The sequence below is a fragment of the Notothenia coriiceps genome, unplaced genomic scaffold (assembly GCF_000735185.1).
Source record: "Notothenia coriiceps isolate Sejong01 unplaced genomic scaffold, NC01 NC01_scaffold00037250, whole genome shotgun sequence".
In the NCBI taxonomy this organism is placed as follows: domain Eukaryota; kingdom Metazoa; phylum Chordata; class Actinopteri; order Perciformes; family Nototheniidae; genus Notothenia; species Notothenia coriiceps.
In genome coordinates this window covers 1,350,155-1,366,289 of record NW_011369951.1, presented here as the reverse complement: position 1 = coordinate 1,366,289, position 16,135 = coordinate 1,350,155, and the positions used below count along the sequence as shown (strand labels likewise).

The following is a 16,135-nucleotide window of genomic DNA, read 5'->3' as shown; positions in this document are numbered from 1 at the left end:
ATATGATGTAAAGATTGTCATATGGGTTTAATTTCACACTTGCGTGTTGTATATTGCTTCCTAAAAAAGGCAAACAGAATGCATTTCTCCACGGAGTTACTATTTCACTTCTGATTAGTTCATTCTCTATCTGGAATAAGAAGTATGCTGCTTGACGGTGGATCTTGTTTTACAGTCCATTGAATAGCAAGCAGCATTTGTAATCTGGCCTCCTGGACGTATGCATGCAGTTTAGATGGTTGGGTTTGTTTGGTTAAGGGGGCTGTTGTGGGTTGATTGACTCTGACCTTGAGGGGCCTAGCCTCCTAGTAAGAACCACTCTCTCTCATCTCCTGACCAATCGGATACAGCAACACCGGCCCCTCCTGATTTACTAGAAAACACATCTGACAGCCTGAAGAGCGCTGGTGAAATCACGACTCTGTTCACCAGCCCTCCCGAGACGTGTGCTAAAAGCTCCTCTTGTACCTCACTTTGCACTGGCCCACTTAAAGCTAACGCTGAATTGGTATCTGAATACATGGTGTGTGCATGTATAAGGTGCTCACAGAAACACTGAAGGGTTTTACGAAATGGGATAAGAAAACATCCTCTTCTGGAGAAATCTTACCAGGCCTATCAGGTACGGACTTCCTGCGTCACCCAGGAGATGCGAGGTGAAGCTCTGAAAGGCGACCGCCGTTGCTCTCCTCGTGGGGATGACGACAAACTGCACACAGAGAGGAACGGAGGGTAAAAAATCCACATGAGATGATGATGAGACAGAGGTAGAAAGATTCACTCAGCCATGTTAAAACGGCTGGTGCTGCCTTCAATTATGTACGCAAAGCCCACCTCAGTGGGTCAGAACACCGCAGGCATATCTGTCAGTCAGAGTCTATCTCTTTCTCTACATACTCACCCCAGTCTCCAAACTGATTACAAATGCAGGCACTGGTTGGTACACCTTACTGAAAGTCTAAGTCTTCCCTTCACAAGATACCAAACCATACACGAGAGAAGGGGCTCCCCTTTTTGTTTCCATGAGCAGTGTTTCAATCAATCAGACAGTAATTATCATCCCCCACCAAAACTGTAGCCCACTTACATAATTATCAAAACTGACTGATTGGATGACTGCCATTTTTTGCGGGAATTTCCAGTGACCCACTATATAGGTATAGGTTTCCAGTACTTACCATTAAAATATCCGCCGTAATGGCCCAGTTTAGGAAAAGCAGCGTCTCTCCTATGAAGATGCAAACCTAAATGAAGCAGAAAAAGAATGGTCCATTTAGAGGTGCTAATTAAGACTGCACAAAGGACTGGTAACCAGACTTTGAGGTGTTGTGCAGCATTGCGTGTGGGGATCCTCTGCTGAATAAAAGTGCTTCGGTTGCTGTTGTTTACAAACATGTTATTATGCTGTGACCCAATTATACATGAAGGCCTTCATTTCAGGCCCACGAGCTGAAAAACACCATAGGATGATAAGGATTGTTTATTCTTGTAAGGAAATATTTGAACACTTCCTAAGTTTAGATCCAGCTGCACTATTTGAATTTATGTTCCACTTCTGAATGGGTGGGACAGCAACTTTAAATAACATGATGGATTGGATATACACTGAACTATTTGTGCATGTAGGGTACTGTATATACACGGGTCGGTGCCAGCTAGTGTTGCTTTCTTAGAAACAGACCCAGAGGGATTTGGTTGCAGTGGAATCTCTGTGTATGTCTGTATTGCAAGGTTTCGTCTGGTACGGATTACTACGGGAGGTTTATGTGTGTTTCCTGCAGGGGAATAACCCCTCTGCCAGTGGGCCAGATCTACAGTACAACACATAAAGCTACAGAGGGAGTCTGACGGAGGAGATTTAGACAAGTCTGTCCTGAGAGCTGCGAACCAGACACCGTGACCGACGTGTTGCCCCTCAGAAGAGAGAAGCCCGGCCTTTCCTCAGATTAGCTCGTGTGTTGACGAGACAACAGCTGCGAAGGGTCGCTGGTTACAGCCGCGTCACGCTTTATAACATGGCACATCTGTCGGTGCTTCGCCATGAAACCTGAGCTGATCACTTACAACTGCTGCTGTACTGTACGATCATTTGATAGTTTACAGTAGATTAGTCTGAGAAGAAGGCAACCTTTTAAAAGTTACAGCCTGTTTGATTGAACTTCTATTACACTTGTTTGAAAAAGATCTCTTTACTTATCTCAATACTAAGGGGCTATAATCGGCTAACCCTTATTGCTAAATCTAATAGCAAAAATCTTTCCCAAATGTGTTAATAAGAAGATTAATATATTATATATAAAATAATGTTGGACGGATCTGTAATTATTTAATTAATGAATATGGACATTTCAGCACCTCATGTCTCAAATCATTCTTCAGTCAAACACTAAATAAATGTGGGCTTTTGATCTTATCTGAGTTCATATTTGAACTTATTAAATTAAAATCATCAGTTAAGTAAGTCATTTATCATTTAGTAGCTACTTTGTTAAAAATCTGTTTCCACCAGCATTCTCCAATTAGTTAATAAGGTTATTATTTAATACTGCTTTGTTGACTGAAATGGCATGTTATCGCATTCCTATATAAACAGACATTGTCCAAGATAAGATTACATACTTGAACACACCTCACATATACAGCAAGGAAGTCAGGGTTCAAGCATGCCAAGGTTAGCAAGTTCCTTTACACGCAGGGAAATATTTTCCATCTTTTCCAGTTTCCAGCAGTATTACCGCCCAAGTTGTTGAGAGTCAGTTCCTATTCCCATGTCTCTGATAAGAGTGAGAAAATTGGTGCTTAGCTCGGAGTGCATTGTTTCAGGGCAGGGTTTTTTAAGTTGCACCCTTTCCTGCTTCACAAGGCAATCAGACTTTCACGCGCTCTGGGCATTAGCCTGTGACTTTTAACTTTTGGCTGGATGAGGTATGAGCCTCAGCTACCTGCAGCGGCTCCTGAGGCTGTCTGAGTCTAACCTTCAATTACACTATTCATTATGAGGAGCGACACCCACTCACTGCCTGTGGGCCTGAGAGGATCTGGCATTAGGCAAGGTGTCTTTAACATGTTGTATTCCACCTGATGAGCTTTAACTAAGCCTTCTCTTGTTAGATTGGATACCAGACTTTCCCTTTTAATTCTCAGCCTCAGAGGCGAATCCTTAATTAACATAATCACTCTTTGTAGAGGGCCATTTCTCACTGAGGCACTGTTGATTCTTGGAAATAAGAAAGCAAAATGTGTCCTTATTACAACCCCTCTCCATTGTTTGATTAAAGTTCCTCTGTCACACATATTATACACAGAATAGTTACAGTGAGTCTTACATAGGCTCCTATAATGCTCTTCTTGGCCACGACGAAGATGAGGCAGATAAAGATGGCCGAGCCCAGCATGCTGACAGCGCACACCAGCGGGTCGGCTCGCTCTGTCTTCTGGCGGCACAGGCGCGTGGTGACCGCCCCGATGACCACGCCCAGCAGACCCGTCACACAGGTGATCGCCCCGAAGATGAAGCTGGGCAGGAGAGCAGAGAAGAGACTGTTATTAAACATATATTCCATGCAAGTTTGTAGACAATCACTCAAAGGAAGTTTCAGTTAGCAAGCAGCTGTTTTAACCGTGATCTTATATGCGTTTTTCCCTGTAGATGAACTAGACTGTACAGCTATATCTCTTTTGTAGTTCATTCCAGGTCATCCAGCTGTGAACACAATACTGGTTATCTTTCTCTTTTACTAGGTTTCACATTACACCAGTGACTTCAAAGCCTGTCTAATGTGTTTAGTCATTAACCTCTCACCTGTCTGTGCTGCTGCAAATCCCCTTGGTGCAGGGCTCTGCCGTCTTCTGGACCACCTGAGCTCTGGCCAGGTACACAGGGATCCACATACCAAACGCACCAGTGGCAAAGGACACCGAGGAGGATGCCAGGGAGGAGAACACGTAGCTCCGACTAGCCAGACAAAGAAACAAAGCCATTAGAACAAGTGATTATCTTGGCTCACAAAAGGCAAACATAAACAAGCGACTGTTTTCTGTCACACTCTCTCCGTCTCTATCTCTTTGTAAATCCCATCTGATAAAAGGGAGGTTATACAAGATAAGCATTATCTTGCAGGTGAGAATATTTGAATTTAAAGCAGCTCTGGTGCTGAAATCATATGCAGCTAAGGTTGACAGTTTTACTCAGGAGACAACAATAACACTTAACACTTTCCATTGGTTGTGAATGTGGAAGACTGTGTAAAGCTAAAAGTCGTACTGAGCTCTCATAAATGTACATGGCAACATCTCAGTAGAGTTTATAACATTTCTTAAAGAAGTCTAGCCCGCAGGTCATATAATAACAAGGGCCTACAGTGTCCAGGGTGCAAAGTGCCTTCACAGTTCAGCAGTATTGCAGAGAGCTGCTGAGTGAATGATACTGGTTCACTGTGTCCTGTGTAGACATTCCTATGCCTCTAATGGCTAGTATAGGCTAACCAGGAGTGAATGTGTTTATGTAATAAGCGTGTTCAATAAAAAGAACAACTGTGTTAAACAGTTGAGAAGTTGGATTCAGCTAATGTTCAGCATTTTGAATGACTTAAGAGAATACTTATCCTTAAGTACATTGATCAAATAATCAACTTTGCGAGAAAAACAAAGTCTTCTTTAAGGATTCAAGGTTAAATGGGGTGAGTAAATGATACAAAAATATAATTTGAGGTGGAAGTATTCCTTTAAATGATCAAAATAGTTGATTAATTTGATGATGATTGACTAAATATTTAATGGACTAATCCAATTTGTATACAAAACAAAAACTCCTGTACAAAAGATCAAATATGTAATGATTCATATTCAAAATGTGAAGAATTTTCTTTTTTGCATGCCTGGCTATAGAGTATTTGATCTATTGGGGTAAAATAGACGATGTTAGGGCCTAATCTCTGAACAGGTTAACAGGTCAATACCTCCTAAACCTTGTATGTTCTCTAAAAGGGATAGTCGGCCTTACTTCTTGGCGAGTGCCTTCATGTCACAGAGCCAGGAGGTGCGGGTCTTGATGTATCCCATCTCGTCAGGGGTGCCTCTCTTTGGCTCGGGTACGAAGAGCAGGATGAGAGTTCCTGCCATGATTCCTAATGCTGGGGACACCTATCAGGGCAAGAAAGACATATGAGGCTTTGGATCGTATTAACACATCTCCCTGACATGATGTTCACAGTGTGTGTGGTTGAGAGGGGGGCAGACATGAGATTCAGGACAAAGAAAAGTGTGTTTGCAATCTGAATGGAAGTCCACTGTTTGCCGATACGCCTGACATCCTATACAAGCCATTTGGAGCCGAGAACATTCCCTCTGCTTACTCTGTTGTGCATTTATGTGTGTGTGGGGGGGGGGCTTTTTTCTGTGTGCATCAGCATTCAAGACTCAAGAAGAGCTTTTGGGCTTTGAAAGCTGCTTTGTGAGCTCTGCACCAAGGTGAAACCCTTTATAAGTGGCCACCTGCTATTATGTTCACTACCATCCTTTATGAGGTAGCATGTTTGTGCATGTGTGTGTCTGTGTGGAGGACACAAAGCAGGATGGGATGTGTGGGGGAGGATTTGGTAGAGTAATAAAAATTGCTCACAAAAAACCAAACAATTTAATCTGCCAGGGATATTCATCATTTTATATTATTATAGCTTATAAAATCCATTTATATGCACAATTACTGGGGTACAGTAAAATGTGTGTGTGTGTAGATGTGTGTATGTGTGCACTGGTTTTCCACCGAGGGAGTAATTCTGAGTTTGATGTGGCTCATAACATTGCTGATTATGCGGTTCAATGCAGTGGGTAAGGTCTCAGGTGCGGGATAACACAGCACTGATAATTTCCTTTCCTATAATGTCTCCTTTCTCCTTCTACTTGTGTGGAGCAACTTAATTGGATCCACATCGGCGTATTATAATATGCTTTCAGCGAGAGGCAGCCTAATGGAAGAAACAAAGCGGGCTCATTTGAAATAAAATTAATATTTGCTTTGCACACGTTTTGCACTCATGTCCCCTCATCAAGACACCAGAAGTCTGTGATCTTTGACCCCCACTCCCACAGGGCCCATTAGACACTCCCTGCATGGATGGTTGGCAATCAAACAAGTTAGCTGCTGCCCTCTCCTGCTCCTCATACTGTATCTATGCACCCCTCACTATTCTTTCTTATCGACTACATTTCGCAAAACAAGGTAGCTGGAACATGTTGGGCAAAAACAAACGGAAGCGCTGCAGTGTTTTTTTCCTTAAAGCAGGATACCGCCTCACAGAATCTGTTTCATGTCTTGGTATTTGTTTTCCTCTACATGCCACACCAGTGATTCATTGGCTTTGAGATTGTTTTATTGGAATGTCATTGTGGCTGCTGTGGAACAAACTACCCCGCTCTTTGTTTTTTTTAATACCCCACAAAGACAAGAAGAAATGGACGTGTGTCCTGTTTCCTTAAATCTAGGGAGCTGTCACTTCCAGGAATCCCTTCCTCCACGCCATGCTGAGGGAATGTTTAATGTCTTCCTTTAAAATGTCGGTTCATGAGATACAGGTCATACTTTGTTTTTAGGATTTTTAAAAGCTGACCCCAAAGTCGGCTGCTCCTGGGGAGTCCCGTTAGACCGTTCATTGGTGCTCTCCATTACTGCTGGTATGTCTCTAAGCGCTTTGTCTCAGGTAGGCCTACTCATTGGAGTCCTTGTAAAGAAATGCTATGACAACAGTTATTTATGGTCCTGATTTAACACTTATGTCTGCTTTTAAGTATGCAGTAAGTGTGCTACTGCAAAAATAACAACAACTGTCCAATATGGATTTTTTGTTAAAGCAATACCTTATCAAGGTTGGAAATCTCACCAATTTTCTTCAGATACATTTTCTTGAGAGCTTGAATCAGCCTTTAATTAAAATGGAACCATCTCAATGTTGAGCCAGTATGAATAAAAAATGTGTCTTCATACTAGGTTGGTGCCTTTTTGGCAACATACAGTATGTAGGCTATTTGTTGCAAAGGATTTTTGCGCTCTTTGAAAAGCATCTGTTCCTGAAATGCGTCATTTCCCACCCATGGACTCCATTGTTCTCTTTTGTTTAAAAAATAGACTGTTGAAGAGGCAATAGTAAGCTGGTGACGTAAAACTCAACCTATTACGGACATAGTGTAACAAACAAAACACATGTTTTAAATTATTAAAGCAACATACTTAGAGCTAACCTAAGCACTAATGTTAATTAGCACAGCGTAACTTAACATTACGCAAATCCGCTTTAGGATCAGGACGGAAAAACATTACACAAACACAGCCTTTTAGCTTGACATAAGGTGACGTTGAGTGAGTTTGATGTTTCATTTTTTTGATTTGATTTTAGAAAGGGTTTTGTAGGAGGCTGGAGGCTGAGCTGCTGATGATGTGGATGTATGTGAGAGCCTTGAGCTCTCTCTGCTCTGTCACTTCCCTACAATGTCAGGGCTGTCCCCCCCCCTCCCGGAGGTGCTACTGCCACCACCGACCTCTCTGACCCCAGATCCAAGACAGTCCTCAGTGCCGAGCCCTGCAGGAGGGGCTCTTCATCTGTCTAAAGTTGTGTCCATGTTTGTGTGCAGTGTTGGAGGATGACCTTACCCTCAGTGCCCAGTGCCAGTCTCCTGCAGCCATCTTGGCACTGGAGCCCAGGATGTAGCCCAACCCACTGCAGAGAGACAGAAAGACACAACACATTATATAAATAGCTCATAACCTGCTTCACCCAGTACACAGTATATAAAGTAAATGAGCCCATAATCCACATCTGCCTATATCCTTTTTGTTTGCGGCGAGTGTTTGGTTGCTTGACATGGAGGGCTTATGACAGTGATGAACTTAATTTTAACTATGTTTGTAAAAAAAACTGTTTTTAACCTTGTTGTACGGCGACCTTGAGTGCCTTGAAAGGCGCCTTGTAAAATAAATGCATTATTATTATTATTTATTATTATTAACTGATCAAAGCACCGGTAGCTACTTATCTCGTTGGTATATTTACGGAAGTGTGATTCGTGCACAAAATGCAGGTGCAAAGGTACCGCCCACGAGCCAACAGAGCGCTCCAGTAATTGTCAGAAGGCTAGAGGCTGTGTGTTGTCACAGTGTTATTGAATTCTACCACATTTTACTTGAGTTTAAGTGTGTCTTGTGCGTCATACAGGGACATAGCAGTTAAATGCTTTGAGGAAAATGTTGCCAGATCTGATCAGATAAAGCGCTCCTAATGCTGTGATAAGCCTCCACTGCTGGATAGCATCAGCATTTAAAGGACAAAGAGGATTTGTAGAGTAAAGGACAGATAGCTAACTCTGTGGTCATAATTTCAACACAACAATACAGTACAGATCTAATCCGTCTTTGAAAGTATAACCTGAACTATTTCATCTTAGTCGTTATTAAAGCAACAATTATAATCTGATTCCAGCTTGCTATTTCCTACATGTCTTTGTTTTATGTGATAATAAACTGCCTTTTTCGTATTTAAAACAGTTGGACAAAAAAAAGGCTTTACTAGACTTTTCATTTTTAGTGCCAGCCCACCTGACCGCAATCATAAAACCAAATGAGGGAGTATCTTTAAAAAATATGGTGTTCCTTTACCTCAAATACTAAAGATGTAGTAGCGAAATACCTAGACATTTCATGTGGTTTTCCCTCTATATTTGTCACCCACCCTATTGTAGTACCTTAGGTAGAAATAGCCAGTAAAAGTCAGTCAGACTTCCTGATTTTTCAGAGAACCTGTTTCTCTGCATGTGCAGTCAGTGCCTCAGGAGGTGCTGTTTTCCATTTTTTTTAAATGTAACCTTTATTTAACCAGATAAAAAGCAAATGTGACTTAACAGTGGGTTCTTATCAGCAGTGGCTGCTAAATGGCCAAAACATGTTTAACTGGCTTAACATGCACACACAGAGCAAAGGGGAAACAGTCTGCTTCCATGATTAGATCTCCAAAAATAACACAGCAGTATAAATGGGCTCAGACAGCATATGATATTTCCAGTAGGTGACTAACAGCTAATCTTATCAGGGTCGACCCAGAGAGTGTTTGGAAAGTTCAACAGCCACAATAAAACTGGAGCATGAAAAATATGCTTAGATCAAGCACCGGCGCGGCACAGAAAGCTGTCTCTGTGGCCAAGTTTAAATTATGGGGGGAAAGGGAGAGCAGGGGAATCCATTTCCTGTGAATCCGGTCTAATTCCTGAGGTCATTTCCTGGAAACGGTCATAACAACCTTGGTACAAACAAGTGGGAGACTGGATAGGATGTTTGAATGCACTTTACTGAGGCCCACTCTTTCACCTTCTATTGTCTCTGTTGCTGGGTAGTTTACTGTGACCCAAACATTTTGGCATTACACAACCACTCAGTTTAGACTTCACATCCTTTTTTGTCCAACTGTCTCGAATCAGCCAATAGAAGCGGCAATGATTTATTGATTTGTGGTAAATTATTACATGAATTGCCATCTATGTAATTTATTAAATGGTTTGAGTAGAAATACATTTCAACATTCTCTGATTACAGATTCTTTAATGTAAATATTAGCAGGTTTCTTTACTCTTCAGTTACAAAAAAATGAAAGTCTTTGTGTTTTGGTCAAAACATTTGTGGGCATCAAGTTGAGCTTCAAGGAAACACTGAACGCCATTTTCTAACTCATTAATTAATCAAGAAAATAATCAACCTATTATTTAACAATGCAACTAATTGGAAGTTGCCAACCAATTTTTATGTTAACAATCTACAGAGCAGCATATCCCCTATTTACTTAAAATGTCCTTGTCTGTGATCCTGCGTGCAGGAGCTGGAAAACACTGCAGGATGCTGCTGCTCAGACACATACTGTTAGGCACTGTATAAAACGATAAACCTCAAGTGGCATCCACCGGTACATTCATCTTTTATTACTTGGCTTTGTTTGTTTTTTCCCTGTGGCCCTCTTTCTGATTGAATAAACTGAAAAGGCAGGGGATTTGAGCTTAATAATACCTATACTCTCACAGCCCCACGCCACAACCCAAAAAGCCTCTCGTCCTCCTTTAAGCTTCACACAGCCAATTGTAAGTTCTACTTTTCTTTCTGCAGAGGGCTCTTTGTGTGTCACGAGAAAATAAAGAGCCAGATAGGAGCTAGCCTGACCTTTTTCTATGTGAGGCTAATTTAAATTGTCGATGCTCATTCTCCTTTGGATTTAACATGTAAAGAACCTGCTGGATTGGATGAAAGCACTAAGCTATAGTTTCATAAAATGTCTACAGGAACACCTCTAAATATAGAAATGTGGTTCTCCGGTATCTGTCTGGCACTTACCTTCCCAGTGGGATGGCCAGGTAGAAGACAGAGAGCATCATGGTGCGGCTGTTGTTATTGAACAGGTCTCCTATGATGGTGGGAGAGATGGAGGAGTAGCTGGACTCTCCGATACCCACCAGGCCTCTGGAGAGCACAAACAGCCAGTAGTACTGCAGAGAGAAAAAGAAAAAAAAAATATCAGTTATGTTATGAAGCTCAGAGTCAGAGCACACTGTCAAATACCCAACGGCTATTTATCTTTGTCGGAAATATTTTTCCTAAGAAAAGTTTCAGTGTAGCACAGTGTAGACGGTCTAAGTCTACCTATACTCCTATACTCCTAAAATACTAAGCAGGTGTACAAATTCCCATGTGGTCATATCGTCTGACTCTCTAGGAGATTATTTATAAGATAATCAGAGGTAGAAATATATTGGTAAAAATATTCTTTGCAGTCTTATGCAGTCTTTCATGATCTCCTGGCTACATTTAATATTTTTCCATGTTATCCTTAGACATTCACCCTTTTTCAACAAGGCAAACATATTGCCTATTGTCATATATCAAGACATCCAAAATGTTGTTGCACTTGGTCTAAAATGTTAAGGAGATTATCTTTGGTTAACCAAAAATAAATGTACCTAATGAAATTGTCAAGTAGCTTCACATTAGCATTTTAATGTGTAATCAATTTAGCTGTATTGAATTAGCATGGCATATTATCGTCCATCAGAGGTAATAAAGTGATAAATGAAAAGATGAATACTTAAAAGACTTTAATAAGAGCATGCACACTGGCGGGGGCACTTGTGTAGGCAGCTGGATTGTTAACTGTCTCCATGGAAACCACTACTCACTGGATACAGACTCTGGTATATCTGCTTGTGAAGATACATAGTAATCTGGTTCCTGTACAACCTGGATGGAATGACTCATCCTGCAAATATTGGCCCTTGATTTTTTCCATTAGTCCCATGATTATTATTAGATTCATGTAGAACTAGTGCAATTTGTTAATGTTTCAGTAAAGGGACACTGTATTACTTTCACTTGGTAGCTTTCGTAGATTTTCTTACATTATTATTTCCTTACATTACGGAGGAAATGTTTATATTTCCACCTAAAAAATGCTCAATGTGGGACCTAATAATGTGAGAGTGTGCCATGATGGAGCGTGGTGAGGTGTACCACTGTAGGGTTTGTCAGCAGTTAAAAGAGATTGATGATGGTGCTGTAGGTCGCAGAGCAGAAACGGTGATCCCTGCTGACCCGAGCTCTCAGCCGACAATAGAGGCTTCACGCTGGTGGATGTGACAACATGTCATGGGGTCATACACACAGCCATCAAACATGCACTGGAGACTACAATACACACACAAATACCTCCTATTTAAGATATAAATAAATATCCTCCGCTGTGGTATTTACACCTATTGTTTAATTGTTTTTCATTTGCCTTAAAGGAAGATCTTCCCCCAAATCCAAGAAAACATATTTTTCCTCTTACTTGTAGTGCCATTTATCAATATAAATGTTTTTGGTGTGAGTTGGAGATATCGGCCATAAAGATGTCTGCCTTTTCTCCAAGACTACTAAATGGCGCCCAGTGTTCAATGCGCAACAATACAACAATGTTTTATTCTCAAAATCATGACGCTGCTTTTTAATGTAATCTATAAACCCTGTTGTGAGCAGTTTCTTCCATTTGATTTTTTACCAAATTACACTCATGAAGTGTCTCACTACGCAGATGAATGGAAGCATATGGCTATCTCACCTAGCAACACTGGGCTAGCCTAACAGCTGTAGTTTGCTAGCTTGCTAGTTCCTGCATTAAACTGCTCACAGCAGGTATTGTGGATTATCTTAAGTAACTGGGCATGTTTTTATGAAAGAGACATTGCTGTTGAGTTTTTCAAATCAATTTCTTTGGTGCTCTGGGCACCAGGCCGGGTGCCATCGAGCTCCATTATATTGGAGAGAAGGCAGACATCTCTATAATCAATACCTCCCACATACAGAACCTTACACCAAAAAAATCTAGATTGATAAATAGCACTACAGAAAAAAACTAACAAATGTGTAGTCTATTTTGATTTTGCAGAGAACTTTCTCTTTAAATTGTTTGTTTCTTCTTTTATGTGGGAGCCACTGTTTTCATGATTGATCACAGCTGAGCTCTCCCTGCTGTATGTCTTTCTGTTTGTCACATTGTTTTGAATGATTTACAGTCAGTCTATTTTCTTATTTAATGGCCCATCGTTTAGTGGGATTGTAATGGTAGTGATTTTTTTTTTTTAGAAAACAATTCTTACCACTATGCAAATTGTAGCGTACATAGATAGTTTATTTTAATGCATGCGTTATATCTCTTTAATAAGGCCTAGAAGGCTTGACACTCGACAAATTTGATGACTATAGAAGGTAACATTTTATAGACTTGATAGGGTCATGAATCAGAGAGATTGGACCGTAACATTCATTATCCTGGTCTCACCCTATTTATAGATAATATTTAATGACATGAATCATGTTTCCATTGGGTACGAATTTATAAATAGACTTCCACTAATGTGTTTCAAATGCCATGCAAGTGATCATTTTACGAGTATAATCTGTTGTGCTCGTGCAGAGAAAAGGGTAGAATCTCGCTTTTAAGCACTGGCAAATGTCTGTTACATAAGATCTGAACTCTGAGTCTGCTGCAGATCACTCAAAAATGCCCCACAGTGTCTTAAATGCGTAATGATAGGACTCAGTTGTAAGTGGTCATTAACATTTCATTACACGTCATGTCTTTCATCTCTCATGGCGACAGCTGTTGCATAAGAGCCATCTACTCGTGTCCCATTTGATTGTCACTCTCAGGATTATGCCTCAAAGGGGAAAGTTAAAGTTGGGGGCAAAGTACTGCGGGAGCTGAGGATCCCATCTCCTCATCAGCAATCAGCGGCATTTGTGGCATCTGTTGGAGCGGAAGAGGCCCTTCATTTTTTATCTTAGCCATAAGCAGCATGAGTTGACTTCCTTCTTGGGGAATGGCTGCCATCTTGTCTCCAAGCAGACAATTCTATAGAGTATTTAAGGAGAAGGACATCCTGAGACCTTTCCAAGCTGTCGTTCCCTTCAACTGCTCTGGGCTGAAGAGCTTTGGCTTACTCACTGCGGGACTTCATGACACTACTCTGCAGACAGGCCGCATGCCGCATGTAACTCACGTAGCTTTTAATGCCACACATCCCTGTGGAGCGACTTCAGATCGTCAGAATTGTATCGAGACCGTCCATCATGACTGTATAATGGTTCGGTCTACCCGAGCCGCATGCACAGAGCCTTTTACTGTAATGTGACGGCGGGACACCCCACCCCCCACTCCGGGAATAATTGTATTGTTTAATGCATTCAACAGCGCACAGGGACTTATAGAGATATCCAATCTAAATCCACTTGTCAAGGGGCAGTGAAACAACAGAGCCTTATCTTCTAAAGAGTTGTAATTGAGACAAGTCTGAGGCATGGGCTTTCATTAGTTGATTGGCTAGTTGCCAGTGGGAGAGGGAGGGAGGGACATAAAGAATGTCTACAAAGGCAAAGCGGGTGTTCAACATAAGGAGCCTGTCATTTTTTTACTAGCCTTAACATCAAGCATATCCAGATCATAACACAATAATTAGCTTGTCACAGTGACGGCTGCCTAATAGAATAAGACTGCAGCTCTGGTGCTGCCATACTTTCTGTCATGCAGTGTCATACCTCTATGCTGATGAAGGAGCTGGACAGAGTAACAATGGACCAGAAGAAAATGCCACAGCTCAGGATGACCTTTCTGTTGAAGCGGTCGCCCAGGTAACCGAAGATGGGAGCCGCTACCATGAAGCTGCAGATGAAGACTGCGGAAAGGAAGGAGAAGAGAAAATATTAGTTGCATATAGGGACATAAAATTACTAATACAGACGCAATCATACGTGTCTCAGCCTTTGTATTGCATTTAGCTATTTACAGCTTCAAGTATTAAATGCTTTTTACTTCTGGCAATACACTTAAAAAATCTTAAAAGTGGTGTTCAATCATTTGTGAGGATTATCTTTCTTCACAAAAACTGTGGGTATCCTGTGATTGCCATAGAGCTTATTTTCTGCCCTAATCCAAAATCAACCAGAAAAATCCCATTCCCTTTTTTCTTTTTTTACGGGGATAAGGGGGTGTTATCTTTCAGGTTGACCCACAAACATAACTTGAATTCCAACTGGACCCAGACAAGTGTTTCAGCTTTCAGGTCCCCTTATGAGGCCGAGACCCAGTCCAGATTGACTGTGTGATAGCAGTCAGCCAGAGGCACACTGAAGGACTGCCAGAGGACACCTCCATTCAACACAACCAATTAGGATTCCATTATCCTTCATAACCTGACATACACTACACGAAACCTAGCAAGGGGAATATTAGATAGAGATCATACAGCACTGAGGGATGTCTCTGAGAAAGGTGATGAGGGTCGTGAGTGATTCGATTTGTGGAAATAGAGCGATAGACCCTTGATGGGAAACCTCGAGTATATTGATTTATGGCTTTCTGCCTTTGCTTTAGACATATAAGGTATGTTGTTGATTGTTAGAGATTATTTAAAAAACTGCAAGTTATATTTTGACCGAGGACAGAAATATATTTTCACCAGGAGTTGTAAAAAACATAATATAAGTAATATGGAGATGAAAATCAGTTTAAATTACAAAAGACAGTTGGAAATGAAGTAGATTACACAGTCAAAAATGACTAGAGGAAAGCTAGGGTTAATGTTGTATTTACCTAATCTTTTTTTTATATAAGAGATCAAGTGGGATATATTTATTGTGGATTGTTCGAAAAGCTACAGTTTGGAAAGTGGCCAAAAACAGTAGCTCTTAAAAAAGGGAGTTAGATTTTATTATATCAGTTATTTGGGAATTTAAAAAAAACATGTCTGGATTTAATGTATCACTCTGCGGGAATTACAATTAAAGTCAACAGATGCAAGGATATTAATAGCAATATATCACAAAGCAGCACCAGAGGACTGCGGTGGCCTTGTGGTCATAAATAATTCCTCCATCTTAATTTCTTACAACCAACCAGACTTATGTCCCATGAAAGAACACAAGCGCTTTAAAAAATGTTCCTCCCTAATTGCCCCGCAGCTGAGGGGACAACTAGTCCTCGTTCTCGGGGCTTTTAGTCAATATTTATGAGGAGGACCAACCCAAACAGAAGCTGAATCTTTAATGTCTCAAACTGTGTTCCGCGTCTTTGCAGAGGGGAGAGGGCAAAATGTTTCTCTCCTGACAGCACTAAGGGAGGCAGGCTGAAGTGTTTTGACACATCATCAGCATAAACATACAGAAGAGGAAGGGAGGAGAGACATGAGAGAAAAATGGAGAGTGGGGGTTATATAAGACATCACCATCCCACATCTTCTCAGGCCAACCAACAGGATAAGGGGGCATTAATCAGATCAAAGCATAACTTTATGAACATGTGATATGAGGGTTTGATACAAATTTAAAGATGTGGTTTTGTAATCATATAATGCGGAATAGTTACCCCAACAAATGCTATAAAAGCAAGTATGCAAGAATTGGTTATACAATCTACCACGTTTTATTTATTTGATGGCCTTATTTTGTCAGCTAAGCTTCAATACCATTATGTAAATCATAACTTTAAATAAGACTTTATGCTACCATTAACCTTGTTTTATTCAGTTTTCTCTACCTTATTTTTCAATTTTTTCTTTACTTTTTACGTTAATGTGG

General features: G+C 40.9%; 1 protein-coding gene across 2 annotated transcripts in view; it reads right to left on the bottom strand.

Moving 5' to 3' along the window:
• The window catches only part of spns2 (SPNS lysolipid transporter 2, sphingosine-1-phosphate), a 29,649-nt gene extending 15,416 nt beyond the window's left edge, over nt 1-14,233 (bottom strand). For both annotated transcript variants that reach the window (XM_010795842.1, XM_010795841.1), the window contains exons 1-8: nt 14,099-14,233; nt 10,364-10,515; nt 7,646-7,712; nt 5,003-5,142; nt 3,803-3,955; nt 3,327-3,516; nt 1,179-1,244; nt 611-709 (exon numbers count right to left, since the gene is read on the bottom strand). In XM_010795842.1, coding sequence (XP_010794144.1) covers nt 611-709; nt 1,179-1,244; nt 3,327-3,516; nt 3,803-3,955; nt 5,003-5,142; nt 7,646-7,712; nt 10,364-10,515; nt 14,099-14,218 — 987 coding nt within the window. In that variant the 5' untranslated portion in view covers nt 14,219-14,233. The remainder of the gene's footprint in view (nt 1-610; nt 710-1,178; nt 1,245-3,326; nt 3,517-3,802; nt 3,956-5,002; nt 5,143-7,645; nt 7,713-10,363; nt 10,516-14,098) is intronic.
• Between the last annotated feature and the right edge of the window lie 1,902 nt (nt 14,234-16,135).